Source organism: Hydra vulgaris, chromosome 08 (genome assembly GCF_038396675.1).
Source record: "Hydra vulgaris chromosome 08, alternate assembly HydraT2T_AEP".
NCBI classification, from domain to species: Eukaryota; Metazoa; Cnidaria; class Hydrozoa; order Anthoathecata; family Hydridae; genus Hydra; species Hydra vulgaris.
The window spans coordinates 41,497,411-41,522,500 of NC_088927.1; the positions used below are offsets into that span (position 1 = coordinate 41,497,411).

Consider the following 25,090-nt stretch of genomic DNA (forward strand, 5'->3'; position numbering starts at 1 on the left):
TCACCTAAATTTTGTAACATAAACGTAAATTTTAGCAAAAATTGTTTGGCGTCAGCGTGGCATAAGGCGTCTTCAGCTAATTTTACTGGCATCAAATTTTTTGGTATCTGTGATTCTGTATCCCATTATGATCTGCATATAAAAGATGTCTGCATTGATATCAATGCAGACAAACTTTTATATATAAATAAATAAAGATTTATTAGAACAAGTTTAAAAAAAAAAATACATGTTCTAAAGGACATACAGGTCCAATAAATAGACACTGACAGTATGCCCTTAAATAAGAAAACAAAGTACATAGGAACAAATATAGTTTATAATAGAAACATTCAAGATTTCATTCATTTACTTTATAGACACAATGTTTATCGAAATTGCACGATTTTATTTTATTTTTAAAAATACAATGTTATCAGCATTTACAGCTTCTGATGTCAGATTATTCCAGATATTTACAACTCGTTGAGAAAAACAATACTTGCGAATGTCGAGTTGACATCGTTGCTTTCGAATCCTAAAAGTATGACCACGGGTATAACTATTATTGTTAATTTCGAAAAACAAGTTTTTATCTATGCAAACCAAATTATGCATTTTGAAACATTTGACTAAATCATGTTTTAAACGTCTGAGTTCTAGAGAATCCAAACCAAGCAACTGTAAACGGCTAGAATAACTTAAACAACTAATATTAGCAATTTTTTTTGTGAATCGTTTTTGAATATTTTCAATAGATTTAATTAACATAGTTTGGTGTGGCGACCAAACTGGCGACCAAACTTTTATATGAACGATATAATCGTTCATATAAAAGTCCGCATTGATATCAGTTAGTGCTTTCTTTAATGAAGAATTTAAAACAATTAAAGGATCTAACATGAACAACATGCTGCTCCATCTACTTTTTGAATCTAACACAAGGTTTAACTCTTTTTTACGATCTTGCTTCAAATATTTTTGAAGCACTTCATTTTTCAAAAGCGAACGACGGAATACTTTTGCAATTATTCACACGTGATCAATGCTTATTGCTGGAAATTTTCGGTGGTTTTTATAACATCAGTTTTATTTCCCATGTCTACTCGCATTCCGGTTTCATCATCCTTGTCATCAGTAAGATTTTCTTCATCGGATCAAAGGTTTACGCCGCTTTCTCTACTTCAGTTTGTTTTTTATAGATATATTTACTATAGCAATTTGAATTGCATGGGCAAAACATAAAATTTTTTCACTAGGTAACAATCTATCCACTTTTTTCATGGTTGAGGCACCGTCAGTCACCGTCAGTCATTAGGAAAGTTTTATAGTTTTAAAGTTGCATTTTCGTAAGTTTTTATAAAACTTACGAAATTTTCGTATTTTTGTGAAAACTTATTTTTTAATAAATATTATTAAAACTAAAAAAACAAAAAAACACGCAAACTACTTATTCACAATAAAATTTTTTCACTAAAAAATTTTTTTGTTTCAATAAAAACAAAATATGTTACAGCTTTTTGCTTTTCGCATTGGTTTTCGCTTTTAAGCGCAACAAAAAAAATTTAAAAAAAGCAAACGATATAAAAATCCGAATTATCCGGAATTTGGTTTCTTTCTATTCTGGAATTTCAAATTTAATAAAAAAGAATTTTGGAATTCCGAAATTACAAAATATGGATTTGGAATCCCTAACCGCGGGAAAGCATTTAACTAGAAGTTTACGTCTCCTTCTACACCTACATGTGTCGCTTCTACACCTATAACCACATGTCGCTTTTTGGACTGGAGCCAACATCGAACCTCGGATCACTGTGTTCTGAGCCAGAACTCTAACCACTGAGCAACGGCTGCCAAAATGGACAATTAAATAAGCAAAAAGCCTTACTGAAACTCTTATTATTTATTACAAAAAAATTATCTCACAGTATACATTAGGATGTCCCCCAAAAAAGTTTATTACGGGTTTATCTTTTTACAATGTGAGCTCTTTAAGAGTTTGCATCATTTTTTTTCACAGTTTCAAAAGCTTAATTGTAATCTATCTTTATCCACATTTTCAACCGTGTTTAATGAGATATTTTGCAACTGAAATGCTTCAGAGACACAAGTTCAGAGATAAATGCTTCAGAGACACAAGTGTAAATCATAGAATAGCCGCATTCATCAATCTATTCTCTAATGTCGACATGGACTTTTGGATGGCATCTTCTACTGTTAGACAGGTGTATCAATCCCATTGGTGTCCAACACTATGAAAATGCTATCTGGAGTTAAATTTTTGACTAAAATGGGGATTTTCTATATAAATACTTGACTTTTCCGAGATGTTGATATTTTATGGCATCAATAAGAAAGCTCTTGAGGAGACCAAGCATCATTTTAACGATTCCTAGGTCTCCTTCTCGGCAGGCGAATCTGCATATATATTCTCGAGGACCAAGGCCTAATATATTGTTTTCTCTAGTAAGAGTTATATCCATCTTTATTATTGCAAATGCTACAAAGTTTCAATTAAAGATCTGAAGATGATATGTATACAAGAGTAGAATAAACTTTTCGCGATAGCTAAAGCAGTAATAAATTTTAAACTAGATTTTTAGTCGGAGCTGAGTTTAAAAAAACGATGCGTTTAATCAATTTTAATTCAACACAGTTAAATAATAACAATTTAACACAGCTTATCGAGCATAACTAGCTGCAGTAAATACCCGCTGTTGGTTAGATCTTTTTTAGCAACCATTTTTCGATTAAAGCAACTGGCTTTCTTGAATACAATAGAACAAAATCATATAGTACTTGGGAAGCAAATGAAACTTTTTGGTATGACTTTCAATATGGGTTTACTTTAAAAGAGTTAAAGCTGAATTTTATTTTACCAGACCTACAACCTTCAATTATTGGTGAGTGCATTGATGCATAGCTATTGAAACACAAACTCAATATTTGTAAGCAATCCAAAAAAAAAAAGGTAAGCACTTCTTAAAAATTGCAAGCAATTATTAGTAATTTCTTAATAAAATAAAAACAAAATATTCATATATAAAATGGAGCAAGCAGCTAAAGTAAAATCTGTAAAAGAGTAATTGCTGGGCAAGCTGCTGCTGCTAAGCGGAAAGAAAAACAACAGGCTTTGCTACTTAAACTAAGTAAGCAAAGATAAAAAATCTATAAAATGGAAAAAGACGAAACAAAGACAAAAGAAAAATTGCCTGAAAAAAAAACTAAAAATTCATCATCTGTTAATTTATTCGATATTAATCTTACTTACGCTGCTATTGGAATAGGAGCAATTGTTTCATTTTCATGCAAAAAATAATGAGCCTCCAGCGCCATATCAGGCCCAAGCGCCTCTTGAGCCAATAAATAAACCAATTAACACTGTTTAAGCTCGCAAGACCAAAAGCTGATGCTTGAGCCTGCAAAAGCTTATTAATATATTTTACTTTAGGATCTGACTTTAATAATAAATCCGGTAGAAAAAATTTATCAATTTGGAGCTAGACCAAAATTTAGCGTTGAATTTGCGTTAAAAAGAATAATTTTGATACCGGTTAATATCACCGCTAGCATTTTTCGGACGTTTAATATAATTTTCAAGACCGATAAAAAACGCTTCTGTAGCTGCTGAGCTTATTCCCATAATAAAAAATCTTGCTGCTGAGTTGAGCTAACAAAGTGCAAATAGTGTAAGTTTATATACTATCTCATAAAGCTGCAAATCCTGTAGAGGTGAATCCATCCAAAGTTTATGCTATTTGTCCTGCAGTTAAACTTGTTATTTGAATTGCTCCTGTTTATACATCTTGGACAAAAAGTTTTTAATCAAAACGATATATCCATGATATAGTTCCATTTCAAAATCGATAAAGTTCTTTTTTTACCACCTTAAATTGGCTGTTATTAATATAATTTTTTGATGGATCAAAGTTTGTTGTAGATGGTAAATTAACGTCTAAACGCCGAAAAATTATACGTTCGGTATAGTAAAAGTAAAACCTGTTGATACTTTAACACCTGTTGATACTTTAAAACCTGTTGATACTTTAAAACCTGTTGATACTTTAAAACCTGTTGATACTTTAAAACCTGTTGATACTTTAAAATTTATTAAAGTGTAAAATGTTCAAAAAGGTCCCATCCACTACGTGTAGGAGTATCAATAGCAACCATTTTTTATATTTAGTTGGTCTCCTATATAAAACAATTTTTCTCCTTTGTTCACAGCGTTCTATGAATAAAAATAGTAGTACAAAAGCAGCAATAACTAAGCCTCATGTTTTATTAGCTACCCACCAAACTGAGCTCCCTTTTTACATAGCCACTATTGAAAACTTCCTGTGGAAGTATTCAATCCACCGTAGTGCGTTTGCAAAATGTTCAAGCATACTTATTTTCCTTTTACGTTTTTATCATCTCCGCCTCCATCTCAACTATCCTTACCGTATTCGCCATCTCCACCTCCATCTCGACTATCCTTATCGTATTCGCCATCTCCACCATAACCACCAGGGTTGCCTTTGTCTGATTTGCTGCCTCCTTTATCTGGTTTAGCGTCAAAGTTTTGCTCACTCTATAAAACGTATCGAGATTTCTAGCTAATGCGGACTCTGATATGTTAACCAGCTCTTCATAATCTTACTTTGTTTAAAAAAAATTGATTTTTTCTTTATTTAGTAATTCTTTTTTAAGTTGCGATTTCAGGGTTTCTAACATCATTAGCTGCTTTCAAATATAGATATTTCTTTTTAGCGTTTTCAAAATTTTTAATTTGCTTCATTTTGTGCTATGTTTAGCGTTCTTTTTAGATCCGCAGCTTCTCTGGTCATGACATCAGTATTTTTTTCTTCTTTCAAAAGATCTTGATGAATACTATATTTTAAAACTCTTATATCTTTTGCATTATCATATTCAGTAAATGCATTATTAAACTTTTACGTTGCTTTACCGTTATATTGCTTCATTGCTTTTAGCGTTATAACTGGTTTATTTCCTAGAAAGGTTGTACCTAAAGCCTCAAAAACCTTAATTGTTAATTTAGATGGGTGCAGACATGGTGTGCCATTCTCAAAGTAACTTTTTTCGTTTATTGCTTCCCGCAATCAAATTGATTTTTGCTTTTAATCATCGGATCTTAGCACATCTAAATCATCTTTAATTGATTCATTTAGAACAGTTTGAAGATATTATATACTCATATATAAGCAATAGTTTTGATTTTTTCAACATTTAAAGGTTTTTTGTTAAGGTTTCAAAATTTATTTTGGGAATTTGAAACCAAGAAAATAATTTTTGTATTGTTGACATACATTTTACAACTGCTTTTTTTATTTATTTTTATTATCAAACATAAAAAAAAAGCAAAAAATAAAAAAGATTGATAAAGAATAATGAAAAAAAACTTCAACACGACAACACAAATTACATTCACACTGAAAGCAACCAGAAATACACTGAAGTTCTAATTTTAAAAAATGTTAAGCTTATCATTAAGGTGGGTACAAACTAATTAACAACACACTTTCAAAAAAGGAAGACTAATTGCCAAATTTTTCAAATTAAGTCAAACTTTTCGAAAACATTGTTTATTATACGAACAGTGTGCTGAGTCGAAAGTATGTTGATATTTTTTTTTAAACTTTGAAATTTAGTAAAATTAGTGATGAATTGCCTCAATTATCCAAATTTTAATTTAAATTGGACACCATAGTAAAAATATTTTTGTCACAGCACATTTATCTAACTTTTTATTTCTTTAAAAAATTTAAATTTTTTAAACGGAAAAAACACAAAAACAAAATAACATAATAAAAACTGATTTTTCCTATTTAAGAAATGAAAACAAGACAAATTTAAAAACTTTAATTCCTTTGTTGTAAAATTTTTATTGTTCATTATGGTTAAACCCTACATCGATAAGAAAAAATTTTCACTTGCTTTTTTTTTTTTTTTTTTAATAGTGGGTTGCAGATGACACCCACTGTTGTCGATGTCAAGATATAAGCAAAATTTTAAAAGCTTAGGTTTTTTAAAACTTTAAAATTGTTGCAACTTTAAAAAGTTGCAACAATTTATCCCGCTAAAACTGTTTTGACGCTATCTGACGTGTTTTTGAGCGGGTCAATTACAGGTATACGTACCGCAAAAACACCAAAAAAAGCACATCTCAATAACTTTTTTATTATTAGCTTTTGAGAAAAACTGTTTTGAATGTGTTTAGAGTTGCTTAAAGTTCTTCCCAGCTAGTTTGATTAATTTTTAAGAAATAGTTTTGTTGTTATTGTTAACTGAACTTTTGTTGCTTTTGTATGTGTACCCCAAAAACCGCATTCAATTTATCGATTGTATCTCTGCAGCTAATGAACCTATGAAGCTGAAATTTGGCGTGTCCTAATATTATTTGATCTGCTTTAAATAAAACCAGTTACCGCTAACTTAATCTTGGAGAAAATACCCGATGCACCACAAAAACCACAAGATAGGCATACCTAAAAACAACATTGTTGTTTTTAAAATAACATTTTATAGGCTATACATGTTCTCGCTTTTTACTATGATTATATTTTTATTATATTTTATATACATTCTTGCTTTTTACTAAGATTATATTTGATTCTATGTAACCTCTTGATTCTAAAGATGTCATTGCAGTGTTTTAAACAAAGTTTGCATCGTGTTTTTTACGTATAAAAAATCAATAACATTTTTAGAACATAATATCTGCAAGAATTTATTAAAACTTACTTTGTATTTAAACTTAGAGCAAAATCTAAATTTTTACTTTAAAGTTGTTTTTTAGTATTTAGATATGTTCTAATGACTAATGAACTCTAAAATGTTTAACGATAGTTTTTTTAATCAAATAGAGTTAGAAAAAAATAGCATAGATATAGCATTAGAAGGAAGCCAAAAGAAAGAAAGAAGAAACTAAAGAAAATTTATTAAAAGTAAAGTTGAATGTTTTTGCAAACAAAGGAAATGTCAAGCTTTTGGCCTAAAGCAATGTCCTAATTGTCTTGATGTTCTCCGTTCAATTTGCAGCAAAGTGAGTTGCAGAGTTGATGGTGTTAAACCGATTATGCTTTTACCAGCAAACCAGCACTTCTCCACATCTAAAAGACTGATATACGACTATTTTAACGAATGCAACGACAATCAATAATCTTTTTTTGAATTAAAGTAATCAGTTAAAGTACTATTTTATTTATCTATGTTATCTTAACATTGTTGTAGTAACCTATTGTTTTAATAATTTAATAAAGTCTGCTGCCATTTTAGATGTCTGTGTTATTACTGCTGTGTTCAAATATTGTTTTTAAGAAAAATATATATTATTTTCTTCAAAAAAAAATCAAATACAATGGCAATTTATTGTTGTTGTTTTTTATTTCAAAACATAGTCTATAAAGTGAATTCTATAAAATGTACCCCAAAAACAACAATAATACTTCCTTTCTTTATGAGTGTGTTATAAAGATTTACAACTACTTGAGAAAAAAAAACTTTTTTCGGTGTCTAGTTATAATCCATAGATAATAGAAAAACTATATTTTGCTAACTTATTCTCTGATACGGCTTCTAGGCTCCTACAAAACAAAAAAAACTTTTATAATTGAAATTTTTACTCTAGCGCAAATACCAAAGTATTTAACAAATTAGAAAACCACTAAAGCTGCCTTAATTTATAGGCTGACGTATTAGCTATCATATTATATCAAGTTTTTTGAATCCTGAATCTTTTTCTACATGCTAGGTCACTTAAGCCAACATTGTGGTTTTTGTGGTACGGTTGTTTTTGCGGTACGTATACCTGTAAAAGTTGAAAAATAAATTTAACGTTAAAAAATATATGAAAAAATTAAAAACCTGCAAGCTTGAAGAACAAAAAACCTATGTCTATTCTTAAACAAGTAAACTACTAAAAAAAACAAGAGAAAAATTAAAAATAACTATTTTCGAAAATTTAAAAACTAAAAAATTTGTTTTTCAATTTAAAAAAATCAATGAAAAAAATTTAAATTAATTTTAAAATGTTAGAAAATTAATAAATAAAAAATAGAACCCTTAAGTATAAAAGATGAAAGTATGAAAAAATAATAATTTCGCTTCTCAAGATTGTTCTGTGTCAATGGAAAGTGACACATTGATTGAAACAAGCGTGGTTAAAGAGGCGTTTTTAGTGATAACAATGAAGCTATCCTAGTAACTTCCGCTCAATATTATCAAAGATGTTGCCTTTTGATAGATTAGTTTAATATTTGTAATCTGGTATCCAATTTTAACATATTATTGAAGATAAAAACTCCTTTTAAAGAGAAAATAACTAAGAAAAATTCAACAGCTTTTTTCAAAAATCGTAATTTTGATAAATTACAGTGACGTAAAGCTACAATGCTTACACTATCGATAGCTAAAAGTTAAAAAAGTTTATTACTTACTAATCAATTTTTGACTATTTTATCAGATTCAATTAATAATCTTAACATTGTACTATATAGTATAAACTACGTTGATGAGACTGGACTCTCCACAAATCACTTTACAAAGAAAGTATTTGTACATTTTAAAAACAAATATGGGTACAAACTGACTTCTTCTTCTGGTAACAATTTGTTCTTTTTCTTGTAAAAATCTGGATTTTTTTTTGTCTCCGCAGATAAAAGAGATATTAACCACCATCTATAATTTTTAAGGTTGAACGTTGAACTGCATTTTTAATGTATAAAAAAAGGATCACCAAGATATTATTTTAGGAAAACACCAAGTAAATGAATGCAAGACCTTTTGTTTGAAAATTGGTACGCTGTTTTTTTCTTTGAAAATTGCTATGTTTTGTTTGAAAATTGGTGTGTATTCTAGTTTTCTACTTTAGTTTAATTACTTTTTTCCGCTACTTTTTCATTTATTAGTTTAATTTCATTGACATTCTCTCCTATATTCTTTATCTCCTACATTAAATAAATCAAGATCTGCTTTAAAGTCAGTAATATGTACAAATTTATCTGCAGTTTAAGGTCAGTAATTTATGTGTAGTACTTCCTATTGTATTTGCACTAATAATAGCACAACAATGATAAATATAGAAAGGAAATTTAAAATAGTTTTTACAGAAAACTAAGAAAAAAAATATGCTAAAAGAAAAGCCTTTACAGAAATGTTTTACTCAAAATAGCATGAATGAGCCCGTAAAGATGTAGATATTAAAAAAAAATAGTCATCACAGTGTTATAAAACAGGTTCTAACCTTAACTTTCTGACCCAGGAAAACCCTTTGGTGGAATGATACTCCACACAATGGAGATTACTTAAATAAAAGTATCAAATCATGTTACAACGTCCTGGCAAATTATTTTTATTTTAATTTTTATCCCAGTAAGCATAAAACGTGTTTTAAACGTAATAATACGCATTAACGTATTATAGACGTAGTAAACACATCTTGTGTTTACTGGGATATTTTATTGATTGCATAAAAATATGAAATGACAGTATATTTTGATTTTCTACAGCCTTAAATTATGATTATTTTGTAAAAACTATTTAAATTGATATAAAACGTATTTAATTTTGACATGAATAATTTTTGAAATAACTTCTACTTTTGAATTCTGGGAAAATGCACGTCAAATTTACTTTACCAACGAGAGATAAACTGTGTACATTTAATTTTACCAAAAATGCCAAATAAAAACTACCTAAAGTGCAGGAAAACAGTTTGTTTTCTTTCCGTAAATGTCAATGAGATCAAATCTAAATGAGGATCTCAGGTCATACTGAAAGAGAAAATTGACTTTAATGATGACAAAGTTCCACTTGGAATTTGTAAAAAATGTCGTTCTTGCTCAAGAAGCAGGAAAGTGTAGAGGACATCACTCTCTCATCGTTGCATAAATTTGAGACTATAAAACTTCGATCAGAAACTCGAGACTCTTACTGTGGCTGCCTGATCTGTTAGTTTGGAAAACTGAGAAACAATGGTCAAATGAAAATTGAACTCGCACAAGTTCAGTAACTATAAGACCTTCAACATTAGAAAAAAGATGGTCAGATTGTTTTTCAATTATTGGTACAGGATTGCCTCACAAATACACAAAAGGCAATTTGAGAGATTATCTTGTTGCTGTTGTAACAAAGGATCATTTAGCATCTGAAAAAGTTAGTGCTCTTCATGTTTTAAATAAAGCTCATTCTCCATTTTTAATGGTAGAAGGATGCTTCCAGAAACACCAGGTTTAAATTTAGTTTTTTATAGTTCAGTTTATTAACAGATTAAACTTTTAAAATTTTGCATTCGTTATAGGCTCTTCATTAGCTAGACAACTTTCCCCTACAAAATTCATCAATAAGAGTAAAAGACTTTGTTCAAGTTCAAGCAAACACAGGGCGTTCAAACAATGGCATCAAAAGGTTAGCAGTTCATAATATTCAGTCAACCTCATTCAAATTTGATTAATTCAGCGAGCAGCTTGTACATCATTTTACAAGTTCATCAATTCAAGATCACGCTAGATGTGCGAGGACTGTCATACATTGCAAGGATGAGCTTAAAAATGAAGTTATAGCCATGAGATCTAAATCAAAAAAACACATTGTAAAGGTTGATTTGACGTAGAAGGTGGAGGGTTCCTGAAATTTAGCCAGGAAATTTATTGAATTAAATCATAAACCTAGCATTCCCCTGCAAAACTCAACTGCACAAGCAAGGTTTTTAAGGACACTGGTGTCAAACAACAACTCATTATTGCTGTCTCGGAGGAGCTTCAAGACAATTATACTAACTTTTTGCGAGTATTTGAATAATTTGAAGGACCAGGACATTGTCCTGTCCTGTGATCTAAAATTTGCAAATATTATTTGTGAGCTTCAAGCACACTCAAGCGCATATTTCTGCATCATCCAGAATACAGTAAAAATTGCTTGTGAAAAGTCATTTTAAGAAGGGATTTAATAATGAATTATTTTAGAGTTTGTTCCATGTAAAAGAAACATATAAAAAATATAGCATTTGGCTTTCCTTGTTTATATTGATGTAAATTGGAGATTTTTACTACTGTAAAAAGCAAAATAAGCTGTCATTTTGCATGTTTTTGCATGTTTGACTTTGATGTCATTGTTGCAGTTCTGTAAGTTGAATTGCTAACTGTGTTTATGACATGTGGTTATGGATTCCAAAAGCACGTTAATATGTAAAAGAATCTCCAATTTGTATAACTAATTTCGGATTTGGATAAATCTTGTTTCCGTTCCAATTAAACGGATCCGCAAAATCGGATATCCACAATATCGGTTATTTTTAACTATCAGAAAAATTGTAGAAATGCTCACCCCTAACTTTCGCATAAATTACAAAGCGTTTCATAAGCAAAGTCTTGTAGGGTTTCGTTGTCAATTTCAAGTGAGAGGTACTTTTGCTTTTCAGGACCATTTCATTAAATTCAGAGAATCGCGTGTTGTTTAAGCAGCACGCAAACTTTTGAATCATTTTTACTCTTACCACAAATGGCATAATGGGTTCCCTATTATATAAAGAAGAAAAATATAGTAATCCAGTAAACTAATTATTATAATTAGGGATGGCAAGAATCCCAGAAATTTTTAATTCCAGGATTTCGTGATTGAGAAGTTTGTTCCCGGGAAATCCCGGTAATGAATAGAAAAAAACGCATTTGAATACTTTTTAAGCACTCATCAAACACTTAAAAATAAGAATATAACTAAAATATTTAATACATTTAAAAAATTTAATACATTAATGAACCTCTAAAGATAAGTTAAATCATGTTTTAATTTAATTTTGTATAAAAACTTATCTAATAATTTTAAAAAATAAGAAACCTAAGTATTTTAAATTATAAAACAATATCTTAAAATGGTATAAATAACATTATAAATAAAAATAACAATAAAAACATTATAAATAAAAATAACAATAAAAAAATAATATAAATATGCATGACTTCATTAACTATAAGGACCTTGAGAAAATTTTGTACTTTAATAAACCTTCTGTTTTTGATAACTTTATTAATTAAATTGACGTTAAAAAAACTTTCGTAAATCACGCATTTTCGTAAATCACACATTCGAAATTAAAATTACTGGAAATAAAAATGGAATTTGAATCACTCACACGTTGAGAATTAAAATTGCGCACACTTTTGGAAGCAGAAAATTCAAAATTAAATTAATGTATACCTTCAACTATATAAACTCTAGCTCTTTCCACCAGAAAGCGCTTAAATTTTATTTATTTTTATAATATACCAGTTTTAATATTATACTTATATTATATATAGTATAATATTAAAACTAGTGTATGATAAAAAATAAATAAAATATAAACGCTTGTTGGTCGAAAGAGCAAGAGTTTTTAATAGAAGGTATACCTTAATTTAATTTTATTATATAGTAATTTTAAATATATATATTTGATATTAAATATATATTTGATATTAAATATATATATTTGATATTAAACATATATATTTGATATTAAATATATATATTTGATATTAATTATATATATATATATATATATATATATTTGATATTAATTATATATATATATATATATATATATATATATATATATATTTGATATTAATTATATATATATATATATATATATATATATATATATATATATATATATATATATATATATATATATATATATATATATATATTTGATATTAAATATATATATATATATATTTGATATTAAATATATATATATATATATATATATATAATATATATATATATATATATATATATATTTGATATATATATATATATATATTTGATATTAAATATATATATATATATATATATATATATATATATATATATATATATATATATATATATATATATATATATATATATATTTGATATTAAATATATACAACTTTAAGCTTAAACTTTATTAACTTTTACTTATTTTTGACGATCCCGAAATTTCGGGAAATTTTGGAGACAAATCCCGGGATTTTCGGGTGAACAATTTGTACGAAATCCCGGGACCCCAGGATCGCCATCCCTAATTATAATGATTTCTTAAACGAAATGCAGAAATTACCAAATAAAGAAGAGTTGTAAATCTTTTAGTTAAAGCCCTACTATCATCTATTGTTTCCTTCTTTAGGTGGTGATTATGTTGCTGGATAACGGTCAATCCGAATGATGCTGAGGCAATTATACTAAGGGGTACTCTATGAAGTCCAGATAGCCAGAGAAGAAAGTGCTACGAGTTTTTGAGAGGCAAAAACTCGTAACGCTTTCTTCCAAATAAAAAATCTGTTCAAAATAAATGCTTCGCACGAATCTCTTTCTCCTGAACAACAGGATTTGAATCGGTTCCACCATCAGACTGAACAAATTATAAACTGCTACGAGTATTTTTATGGAGGTTATTACCGTTTTTAAGTTCAAAAGCCACTGTTTCAATTTGTTTTTCTTTTCTTGCAAAGTATTAAATAATCTTCTTCATTTTACACCGTAAAACTTTTTACTTTGAAGTCAATGTGCTGTCAAACTATTTACAACATTTCTTTAAAAACCGTTTTTTTTAGAACGGAAAAGAGTTGAATACAAATAAATAATCTGCAGATGTTCAAAAGTTATCACTTTTTATTTTTTGTAGATGTATTTATTTGTTTGCTTTTTTTTATTTTTTTCTGATCTCAAACTCACATAAGAAGAAGCTTATGAAATTCCTCAAAATAACTTTTAAACGAGCTTAAACTTTTGAAAGTATTTGCGAAAATATTTTAATTTCTTTTTTATTCCTTTTGATTTAAGTTTAAGTATAACACGATTTTTTGTTTTTCATTAATTTTGAAATGCTTGATAAGTTTTACCGGTCGAAGCTAAACCCAGCGACAAGGACTAATAGATGGGGCTTGAGCTCACAAGCTCTAGCGCGTTCTACACCTATGGGTATCATCAATATCAAATCCTAACATTTTTACGTATCTTTCTCTTTCTGATTATAATTGTGCTTTACTTATTAATTTGAAGTTTATTTTATATTTGTTCAATAATTCGTAACATTAAATTTGAAAACGAAGATAGTATTTTAGAAGTTTTAGAAAACCAATATGCACCTTAAAATCGCACCTTAGATCTTTTTGAGCATAATTTGATCAGAAATAGAATTTAAATCTTGTTTTTAAGATGATACTGAAGTCTTTATATCATTGATCATTACCATTTTAGTCATTGCAACTTATTTCTTCGTTTTAATTGTAAACTTTATGTTTTAAAAATTTGTTAAGTGAATTAAGTGAAAATATGAGTTCCTAAATAATATTATATCTATAATAAAAAGTGGTAATATTTTGGTAGCAATATTTAAAAATTTGTAGGGTTCCTATATGGTAACCACTGAAAAAGGGGAGATTTTTAAATGCGTGGTAAATGAAAGGAAACTCTCCATTATTTAGCGGGGCTGTCCCAGAGTGGACCCCTTTTTTGAAAATTAAATAAAGAAAAACCCTTTTTTAAACGTCATTGTTTTTTTTTAATTGAAGTGCTTGTTTTGCGATTAAAATTAACCTAATTTTAATCACAAAACGTTTACGATCAATCTTAATGCTATCTTACAGTCATTGAGCAAGATATACACTCAATAATTCATAAAATTCTCATTGAATAAGAGCTTTATGAATTATTGAGTCTTAATGAGTTTGGTAAAATGGTAAAATGGTATATTTTAATAAAGAATAAGTTATTCTATATTAAAATAAACCATTTAAAATGACTTACGAAAGATAAAAACTGTATGATTGCAAGCCATAAATTAGTTCTCCTTTATGTAATTAGTCTTAATTAATCACTTGTACCTAGCTAATCACTTGTATTAGTTATGATTGTCACTGTCATTGATCAATCATTTGTAGGAAAAGAGCAAGAACTATAAACAGGGAAAGATGAACCATTCCAACTATACTTTTTTGTTCAACCTTGATCATTTTCAGTTAGTCTTTGTTTGATAACAAATACTTATGACACTTGTGACAGGATCACGATTTGAAATTATATTTATATTATATATACATAAAATACTTTTAACAGGCTTTACTGATAAGTTATTAATTTCTTTTTCAGTGTTTTTCTTGATTTCTTTCTCAAATTATTTCACTTTTTATTTGTGACTTGTTTTAATTTTTTTAACAAACTTAAAAAGTTTGTCACGGCATAAGTATAAAGTATAAACCCCCCTCAATTGAGGGGATTTTAAATTTTATATGGTCATAATTTTTGAAAGCTGAGAGATAATACTATCAAACTTAAAATTTATCTACGAATATAAGTCTAAGGGGGTGTTATCATCGATGCCTAAAACCAACTTAAAACACACTCGCCCTAAGAATGGCACTTCATTTGTATAGAATAATAGTGTGATAGAGTATGTATAAAAAATTATTCTAAAAAAAAACAAGTTTCTTTTAAAAATTTTTCTACAAGAAATATGTATTTTTTTATAGTTTATCAAAATACGATGCCTTTGATACACCTGTTAAAAAGTTCCTGATTCATGTTTATTACCGTTAATTTTTCAAGCTCTAGATCTTATCTGAGTTCTATAAATATTGGCTGTGGCTAAAACAGTAGAAGTTTGGGTTTTAGCAAAAGTATATAACTTGAACATCTTTTCCTTATGTTTAAACTAACATATTTAGTGTAAGTCTGTAATAAAGGAGCCAGTGCAGTGACTAATTGGTGGGAGATTCTCTCCCTTATAACCCCCCCCCCCCACCTCCTTAAAAAAAAGGTCATTGTAATAGGGTCCCAAAATCTTTAAAATATTTACACTAGGTATTCCAAAAAGAAAAAGCTACCTAAATTTGCAAAAGAGCCCCTTAAATTTGCTGCCCCCTTCTTTTGTGGGCGTGCGGTAGCCTAGCCCCGGCACTGAGAAGAACCAATTTTTTTAAAAATACTACTTACCCAAGTCTTCACACAAAACAATCTAATCAAAATACTATACTAGGGTAAACCTATCAGAATTTAGTATTTACATCAGACGTATATTTATCTCCTATATGTTTCAATTTTCATAATATAGCTATGGAAACGCAGTAAATTATTTGTTAAGTAAGTTGAATGTTAAAAACGCTTTTTTTTATGCATGCAAATATTATTTTTATTATTGCAAAGAGAAAAAAACTTAAAAAAAACTAATATTAATTTAAAAAAACGAGCTTTGAAAAAAAAAAAAATTTACCACACGCAAAGAATGAATTTTAAAATAACCAATATTCTATGTGGCACAGTATTAAAATAATTCAAAAAACTATCCAATTTTTTTAGACAAGATTTGTTATTTCAATATAAAGCATTTTTTATACATTAGAAATAACGACCGAGGCTTACAACAACCAACATACAAAATGCTTTACATAAAACATACAAAATGCTTATTTACATTTATTGTATTTTACAAAAGACAACCAAACCTGAAAAACCTGAAACCTAGATCCTGAAAGAAACTCATCTTATCATTAGAGCCTTTTAAAAGTTTATAACTTTTTTATATTAAGACAAAAGAATAAAAAACTACAATAAAATTGTGTAATGGAGCTAAAAATATAAACTTAAAAAAGATCTATAATGTTATATATAATAAAAAAGTTACAACTTATTGTCAGAACCTATAAAAACGCAAATATCATATAGATGCAATATAAAATATATATACAAAGTAAATAAAATAAAATATCTCAATATAATAAGATAGAGAAAATGCAATAAAGGTTACACGCAATAAAAAAGATTAATACGTGATTATTATAAAAAAAAGTTACACACAATAAATAAGATTATACGTAATCATTATAAAAAAAGTTACACACAATTAAATAAGATTAATACGTAATTATTATAAAAAAAAGTTAGACACAATAAAAAAAGATTAATACGTAGTTATTATAAAAAAAAGTTACACACAATAAAAAAGATTAATACATAATTATTATAAAAAAAAGTTACACACAATAAAAATAAGATTAATACGTAATTATTATAAAAAAAAGTTACACACAATGAAAAAGATTATTGCGTAATTATTATAAAAAAAGTTACACACAATAAGATTAATACGTAATTTTATAAAAAAAAGTTTTATAAAAAAAAACTAATAAAATAAAGTTTTTAATCAATAAATAGAATTAAATTTTTAAGTTTATTTTTAAAGATCGTAAAAGTATCGGATATATAAAAATTAAGTATAATAATTTTATTCCAGAAATATAGTGCACAAAATATAATACAAAGTTTGTAAAACTTTGTTCTTTAAATTATTTCATATACAAAATTGTTATTTGTAACTGCCTTATTAAGGTACTTTTATACAATTAGGCATCTTTTTCTTAAAATACATTAGTTACAAAAATAGCTAACATAAACTACAAATATAGGTCGAACGAAGGCAAAATAATATAAAATTTTTATTTTTATTTTTATTTTTTTTAATCCTCATAAAAAAGATGGTTTTGGTCTAAAAAAAGGGGCTAAACCGTTTACACGATTATTTATCATAGGGTGACTGTTAAACTTTGAAGTTTGCATAGTTGTTTTATAACAATGTAAAATACAATCTGTGTCCCTTTCACGTTCAAACTATCAAAACTTGTGAAGATATAGTCATTTTGATAAGAATTGGTTATTTTCACCGTTTTACTCGCCTATTCAAAATTTTATAAGTAAAAATCTGAATAAGCTAGACTCTTGAATCAGGGTCATTTTGTAGCTATATTAGTAGCGAACATTTGTGGAAAATTTCATGAAGTATTAGTAAAGATACTATGTAAACGGTATAACTAAAACAAAAAAAACACGTTCTGTGAGAAAACGGTTTTAAAAATCAGATAATATTTATTAACATAAAACAAAACAGAACTAACTCAATGGGATCCAGAAATATAGGGTTGGCATCCTTAAATGTTGTTTTTTTGAATATAAATTATTTTCTTAGAACCATTCACTTTTCTCTGTGTTATTAAAATATTAGATGACTATTAACAATGTTTTAAAGCTCTATTATGGCCATTTTTTAATGCATTTTTTTCAAATCTTTCACGTTAAGTATTAAACCAATCAAGAAAATTTCAAATGAAATTAATACCATCGTTGAAACTTATGATGGCGGAACACAAACCGATTGTATGTATTTTTCTGCTACAATAAGTAGATTTGGGACAGCGTGTTCAAATAATTCCATTTAAATACTCATTCAAATTTTGCGTTTGGTCATGGAGGCATTATTTTAGCGAGAGTCTTGACTTAAATCCTGAAAAAAAATTTTTTTTTAAGTTCTGCTAAGTGCATAAATAATACTTGAAAATAAATTGGGTGGAATTGTTATAATTCCATAACATAGTTGCTAAGGGCGTTGCTAAGAGTAAAAATCTATACCAACATTAAGATAAATTGAAATAATTTCAATTTCTTTTTTTTTTTTTTTTTTAATTTCGATGACAAATTAAGATTCTGTGATAAATTTTGATCTTAAAGCCATTATAGTTAAAAAAATTTAAAGATTTTCACCTTTTTAATTGTATAGCAGTACCTTAATTTAAAGATTTTTACCTTTTTAATTGTATAGAAGTACCTTAATTGGGTTAAGAGAAAAAAAATCTTTAAATACGGGTAAAGTTAAGTCGTTTTTCCACATGTTTAAAAAGCAAAAAAGTTATAAACATTGAGTTTTTTTTTTTTTTTTTTTTTTTTTTTTTTTTTTTTTTATTTTGCCGTATAATACTATTTACAATGAGAAAAATCGTTTACATATATAATAAATGGCCGGAGCAAGAAGAAGACAGACTGTCTTATCACCGAGCCCCGTTAACATTGAAGCCGTCAGTTAATATTACAATTTAAAAACTTTAAACATAAAAGTATATATATATATATATATATACACATACACACACACACATATATATATATATATATATATACATATATACATATATATATATATATATATATATATATATACATATACATATATATATATATATATATATACATACATTTCTACAAAGATATTATAAAACTTATAATAATATATTAAAATAGAATAAGTTTTCAATAACAACATATTTAAATGAAAAATAAAAGTCAGAAGATCCAAAAAAAAAAAAAAAAAAAATAAGTTATGACTTTTTCACAAAAAAAAAAAAACAAAAAAAGTATTTGAAAACCTATTAAGTTTATATATTTTTTTATTATTTTATAATCAAATTTTTTTATTATTTTATAATCAAATTTTAAAATAAATATTTCAAATTTTAAAATAAATATTTTAGATCGAAATTTTTTCCTAATAAGAAACGTTTACATACTATTTTGAATTGTTCAAAAGATATGTTTTGAAGAATGTTATTTTTATTAATTTTTTGAAAAAATTCATTCCATAGAAATGCTCCACGATATTGAATTTGGAATGAACTGAGTTTGAAATAGAATCTTGGAACTACAAAATTATCATTTGAAAAATTTGTGGGGTACTTATGAGAAATTTTAGTAAAGTAAGAGTGAAATATATTAGGCGACAAACCATGTTTAGATTTAAACATGAACAGCATTACTTGATATATGTTAAGTTTATAGACATTGAGTGCATTAAGTTCCATTAAGAAAGGCTCTCCATGAGCAGTTCTCTTAATGCCAAAAATAATTTTGCATGCAATTTTTTGTTTACTATAAATTTTTTTAAGCTTTCCATAGTTGCTACTTCCCCATGCAATATTGCAATAGGATAGATAACTATGTATAAATGAAAAATATATAATTTTTAAAGACTTGATATTAAGAAATGGTTTAACTCTATATAGAACAGAAATATTTTTGGAAATTTTATTTTCAATAGATTTAATATGAGCTTTCCATGATATATTTTCATCTAATATTATTCCCAGGAAGTTTACATTTGATTCTCTTTTAATAACCGAATTATTCATAAAGAGATTGGGTAATTTTAGAGGGAGGTGATCACTCTTACTAGGTTTATGAAATAATAAAAATTTAGTTTTCAGTACATTTAATGAAAGTTTATTACAAATAATCCAATCATTAACTTTTATTAGTTCTTCATTAAATATTTTAAAAAGATCTTTTATATTTTTATTTGAGTAAAAAAGATTAGAGTCGTCAGCAAACAAAATAAGATTTAAAGTCTTTGAAGCTAAATATAAATCGTTAATGTACAACAAAAATAATAGTGGTCCTAGGATGGATCCCTGGGGAACACCACAAGTTATAACTTTGTTTCCTGTTTCATTTTCTTTATACACTATGTATTGTTTCCTGTTTGACAGGTAATTTTTAAACCAGAGTAGGTTATTGTTTAATACTCCATAGAGTTCTAGTTTTTCTATAAGTATGTCATGGTCAACTGTGTCAAATGCTTTTGACAGATCAATAAAAACTCCTAGTGTATAACAATCATTATTGAACCCATCGGATATATAATTTATTAAATCGATTACTGCATGATCCGTTGAATGATTTTTTTTGAATCCAAATTGTTTATTATACAGTATTTTGTTTTTGGTTAAATATTTATTAAGCCTATTATACATAATACGTTCTAACAATTTTGAAAAGCATGGTAAGACAGAAATAGGTCTATAATTTGACATAATTGTGTTATCGCCAGTTTTAAAAATAGGTGATATTTTAGCAATTTTTAATTTCTCCGGTACAATACCGGATTGTATTGAAAGGTTAAAAATATGAAACAAAGATGGTTCTATGATATCGAAGATTGCTTTAACTACGTTCACGCTAATTTGATCAATCCCAGCGGATTTATTATTTTTCAGACTATTGTACGCATTACGCACCTCAGTTATATTTAAACTAACTTCTTTCATAGATATATTGGTTGGTTTTATATAGGATTTAAAATTTGTGGTGTTTTTTGGGATTTTACTTGCTAAATTTGGGCCAACTTCAAGGAAATAGTCGTTGAGCTTTTCAACGATGGTTTCTTTATTACTGATCATTTCCCCATCAATTATGAGTTTTTGTGGCAAATTATTGTTAGAACATCTTTTTTTACCAATTATCTGGTTAATCACATTCCAAGTTTTTTGAGTGTTTCCTTGTGTTTTTTTTAGTAGAGTTCGTTTTTTTTAGTTAGAGTTCGTAAATAGTAAGTGTATTCATCTCCATTAATAATGGTTCGAAATGAGTAAAACGATCCACAAAATTAATCAAGCGAATCGCATACGGTTTTACCACGGTCCGGCATTGTAACTTACTTTTTTTAGTCCATCCCCAAGCTATATTTGCTTAACTTATACAGCTGTGAATAAATATTTATAAAGTTGGTTTAAATTTTTTTTTTAATTAGATATAATCAAGAATTATATAAAACACCTTTACTTTTTTTTTATTAATAATAATGTAAAAATATCTTTGTGCTATTTTTGATCTTAATTAGTTTATCTATTTAAAACTCTTGCTTCTTCTAAGCTGCTTTGATGTAATAGATAATCATTTCATACTAAATACTTAGACGTACTAGGATGATCTGGAAGACGTTTAAAAGCGAATTTTCAAGCAAACTAGTAAATCAAAAAAAAATTCTTTTTTCAAATCCATGCTTTATGCAAGCAGAATTCTATTGGGCCTAGAAATTCTTTTTTTGTTATCTTTTGTAGAAGGAAAAATTACTGTTACGTTTTTAAATTTTTTTTTCATCAATTCTTATGGGGAAATACAAATTAAATGTTCTTATGGGGAAATACAAATTAAATTTTTGTTAACTTAATTAACTTTTTTTGGTCAAATTTTTCCATTTCCTTGTATTGTCATCGAAAATGATTATGTGTGCAAAATTTTAAGCAAAATTGGTTGAGAAAAAAGCTTTCAAAAATTGATTTCAAATTTTGTGGCACACAAACTTATATATATAGAAAGTAACCTTATATAAAGTATGGAAAAAATTAACATTTGTTAAAATGATCAAGATAAGAAAAGCCGGTTAGTACGCAAACTAGTTACCATTACCTTTCATTATTTAACTTGGCTACGTGGATGCATCGATTCGTGTTGCGCTCAAGTTGGTAGTAAAAAGAATAGGTGTATGTATTAGCATACTCGATAACTGAGGTTCGAGAGCTTAATAAAACTACTATATTATAGTAGCAAAAACTCGATGTATTTTGTTTTGTGAATTTTTTATTATATTAAAACGATGAATGTTTTTCGCTTGGTCGGAGACCTTTCTCATCTATTAGCTATTCTACTTCTGTTATGGAAAATCTGGAAAACACGTTCTTGTGCTGGTAACATTTTTTTTCTTTGTTTTGTAAAGATTTCTTTTCTCTACATTAAAGTTTTAATAGTTACCCTATTAAAACTACTATTAATAAAAAAGTATTTTGAAAACCAATTTGATTTTTCCCCATTCTTACGCGCCTATTATTACATCTTATCGCTATAATTATAATTTATATTATTGTTATAATTTTTATTATTATTGTTATTTTTGTTATTATTTCTTTCGTTATTATTATTATTATTATTATTGTTGTTGTTATTATTATTATTGTTTTTATTGTTATTATTGTTGTTAAAATTATTACTGTTACTAATATTATTACTGTTACTAATATTATTAGAGATGTTATTATTATTTTTATTTTAAATAAACAAATATTTAATAGTACTTCTAAATATATAAATTAAAACAAGTACTTATGAAAAGAATTAGTAATTTTATACAATTGCCTTCAAATTATGTAAATAATAATATTAATAATAAACATGTGTTAATATTGATAAGCAAAGATGCTGCTTGGAGAAACATGTTTAGAGCCATATTATCAGAAATGTGATGGGAACTATGTGATACTAAAAGGTGAACTCCATACTTCTCTATTATGAAGTGTGTGTTCTACCATTCGACCACTACTACTAATGTTAATGGTGCAATGATAGATTGACACTACCAGGATGTACAACATAGGTATTGTGGCCAGTGCATATTTTTTTACTTTACCCATTTTTACAAGATTATAATCATATAATTAGCTATTATTAGGCAGATGTTTAAGTAGTGGATAAGGGTCAACAGAGCCAGATCCCACACTTTTTGAGTTTTGAGGTTAGAATGAGAGAAGTTTTATATAATCATATTTTTTGAATGCTAAGAGATTATTGTATGTAATATAAAATTTATCAATGAATATAAATATGTTAAAGAAATATACATAAAATATTTTGCCAGCTTGTTGCTCTCAGGTTTATGACAGTTGTGGCCAAAATTTTAGGGTTTATTTGTTCCCAGGAGCCAATCATCACAATGTTTTGTAAAGCATCCTAATTTAACAAAAGTATAATCATAAATTCAAATTTCCAGAGAGTAAACCATGAACTGACACTGGTAACCAAATGAACTTTCTAAAAGACTATGTAGTAGTGATGCAGTGGTAGTGATGTAGTAGTGATTAAGTGGTAGAGCCTTTGGTTTGTAAGCAAGAAGTTCAGAGTTTGATCCTAACCATGTCCTTAGTAGTACTGCGCTCAACTAGTTTTCTAAGAGTTATTTTTTTTCTATAAATAAAAGCTTATGTTTTGCATTATTTTTTGTAGTCTCATCCTACAACAAGAACAATATATTATGCATTTAGATATCTGTACCTAAATATTTTATTTCAACTTTCACTGGTTCACTCTCATATAGCATTACTATAACAATGAGAGTATAAACATTATAAACAATATTAGGAATTTTTCATTTTAATTTTATGTTTTACATTTTTATACTACTATTTAATAGAAAATAATAAAAATAAGTCAAGTATAAACTCTTTTAACAGCATCTAAAATATATGGATTATTGACATTGAGGCTTAAGAATAAAAAAAGAACTCCACCATATATATATATATATATATATATATATATATATATATATATATATATATATATATATATATATATATATATATATATATATATATATGTGTGCGTGTGGAAAAATTTTGGAAATTTTACCAAATTTAATTTTTTTTCTATTAGTAGTCCATAAACTTATTTATATTTTTAGAGCTCCTGGATACCAAAAACTAGGATAAAGAAATCTTTTTGTGACTTTCAAATCCGGAGTCCTTTTTGGGATTCTGCATCCCTGATATATATATATATATATATATATATATATATATATATATATATATATATATATATATATATATATATATATATATATATGTATATATATATATCAGGGATGTATATTATATATATTATATATATATATATATATATATATATATATATATATATATATATATATATATATATATATATATCAGGGATATATATTATATATATATATATATATATATATATATCAGGGATATATATTATATATATATATATATATATATATATATATATATATATATATATATATATATATATATATATATATATATATATATATATAATTTACTTAACATACTCAAAGACTCACAAAATTTAGCCATACAAATGTTTCTATTTATATTTTATATGTTGTTAACACATAAAATAAGCTTTTAACTAAAAGCTATTTTAACAAGAAATCTCCAATAGAATATGAAAAACGTGATACCCTTTTTTATATTTTCATTTTATTTAAAGCAATATCAAGTTTAAATATTTTCTATAAACACACAAGTTGTTTTTAGGAGTATTTTTTAAAGAGAAATCTATTTGAGTTTTGCGATTGAAATTTGAAATAAAATAAAAAATTGGAAAAATTTAAAAAATTTTAAACGCTCAATATAAATTTAATTGCTGCAGCGTCCGTAATGCCCAGTGGCATAGCGAGGATCATTCCTGAAAGTTAAACATATATCTAGCTACAGTAACAGATTTAGAAGATAATACAAGTGAGGAAGAAAGTTTTATTTAAATTGTAAATGTTTTGAATAGTTAATTATTTTCTGTTTCTTGAAAATAGTTTTATATTTATTGTTCATTTTTATTAATTAGGCATGCATAATTTAAAAATAATTACAACAAAAAGTAATTGCAGAAAATTCTCTAAATAAATGGTTTTATTCATAATTACTCTCATGTTAATTTATTAACATAACAGCTG

At 26.7% G+C, this 25,090-nt stretch overlaps 1 protein-coding gene across 1 annotated transcript in view; it reads left to right on the plus strand.

Annotated features, from left to right (window-relative positions):
* Positions 1-22,013: 22,013 nt before the first annotated feature.
* The window catches only part of LOC100202533 (ER lumen protein-retaining receptor 2), a 17,809-nt gene continuing 14,732 nt past the window's right edge, over positions 22,014-25,090 (plus strand). The window contains exon 1 of the mRNA XM_065803754.1: positions 22,014-22,283. Coding sequence (XP_065659826.1) covers positions 22,193-22,283 — 91 coding nt within the window. The 5' untranslated portion in view covers positions 22,014-22,192. The remainder of the gene's footprint in view (positions 22,284-25,090) is intronic.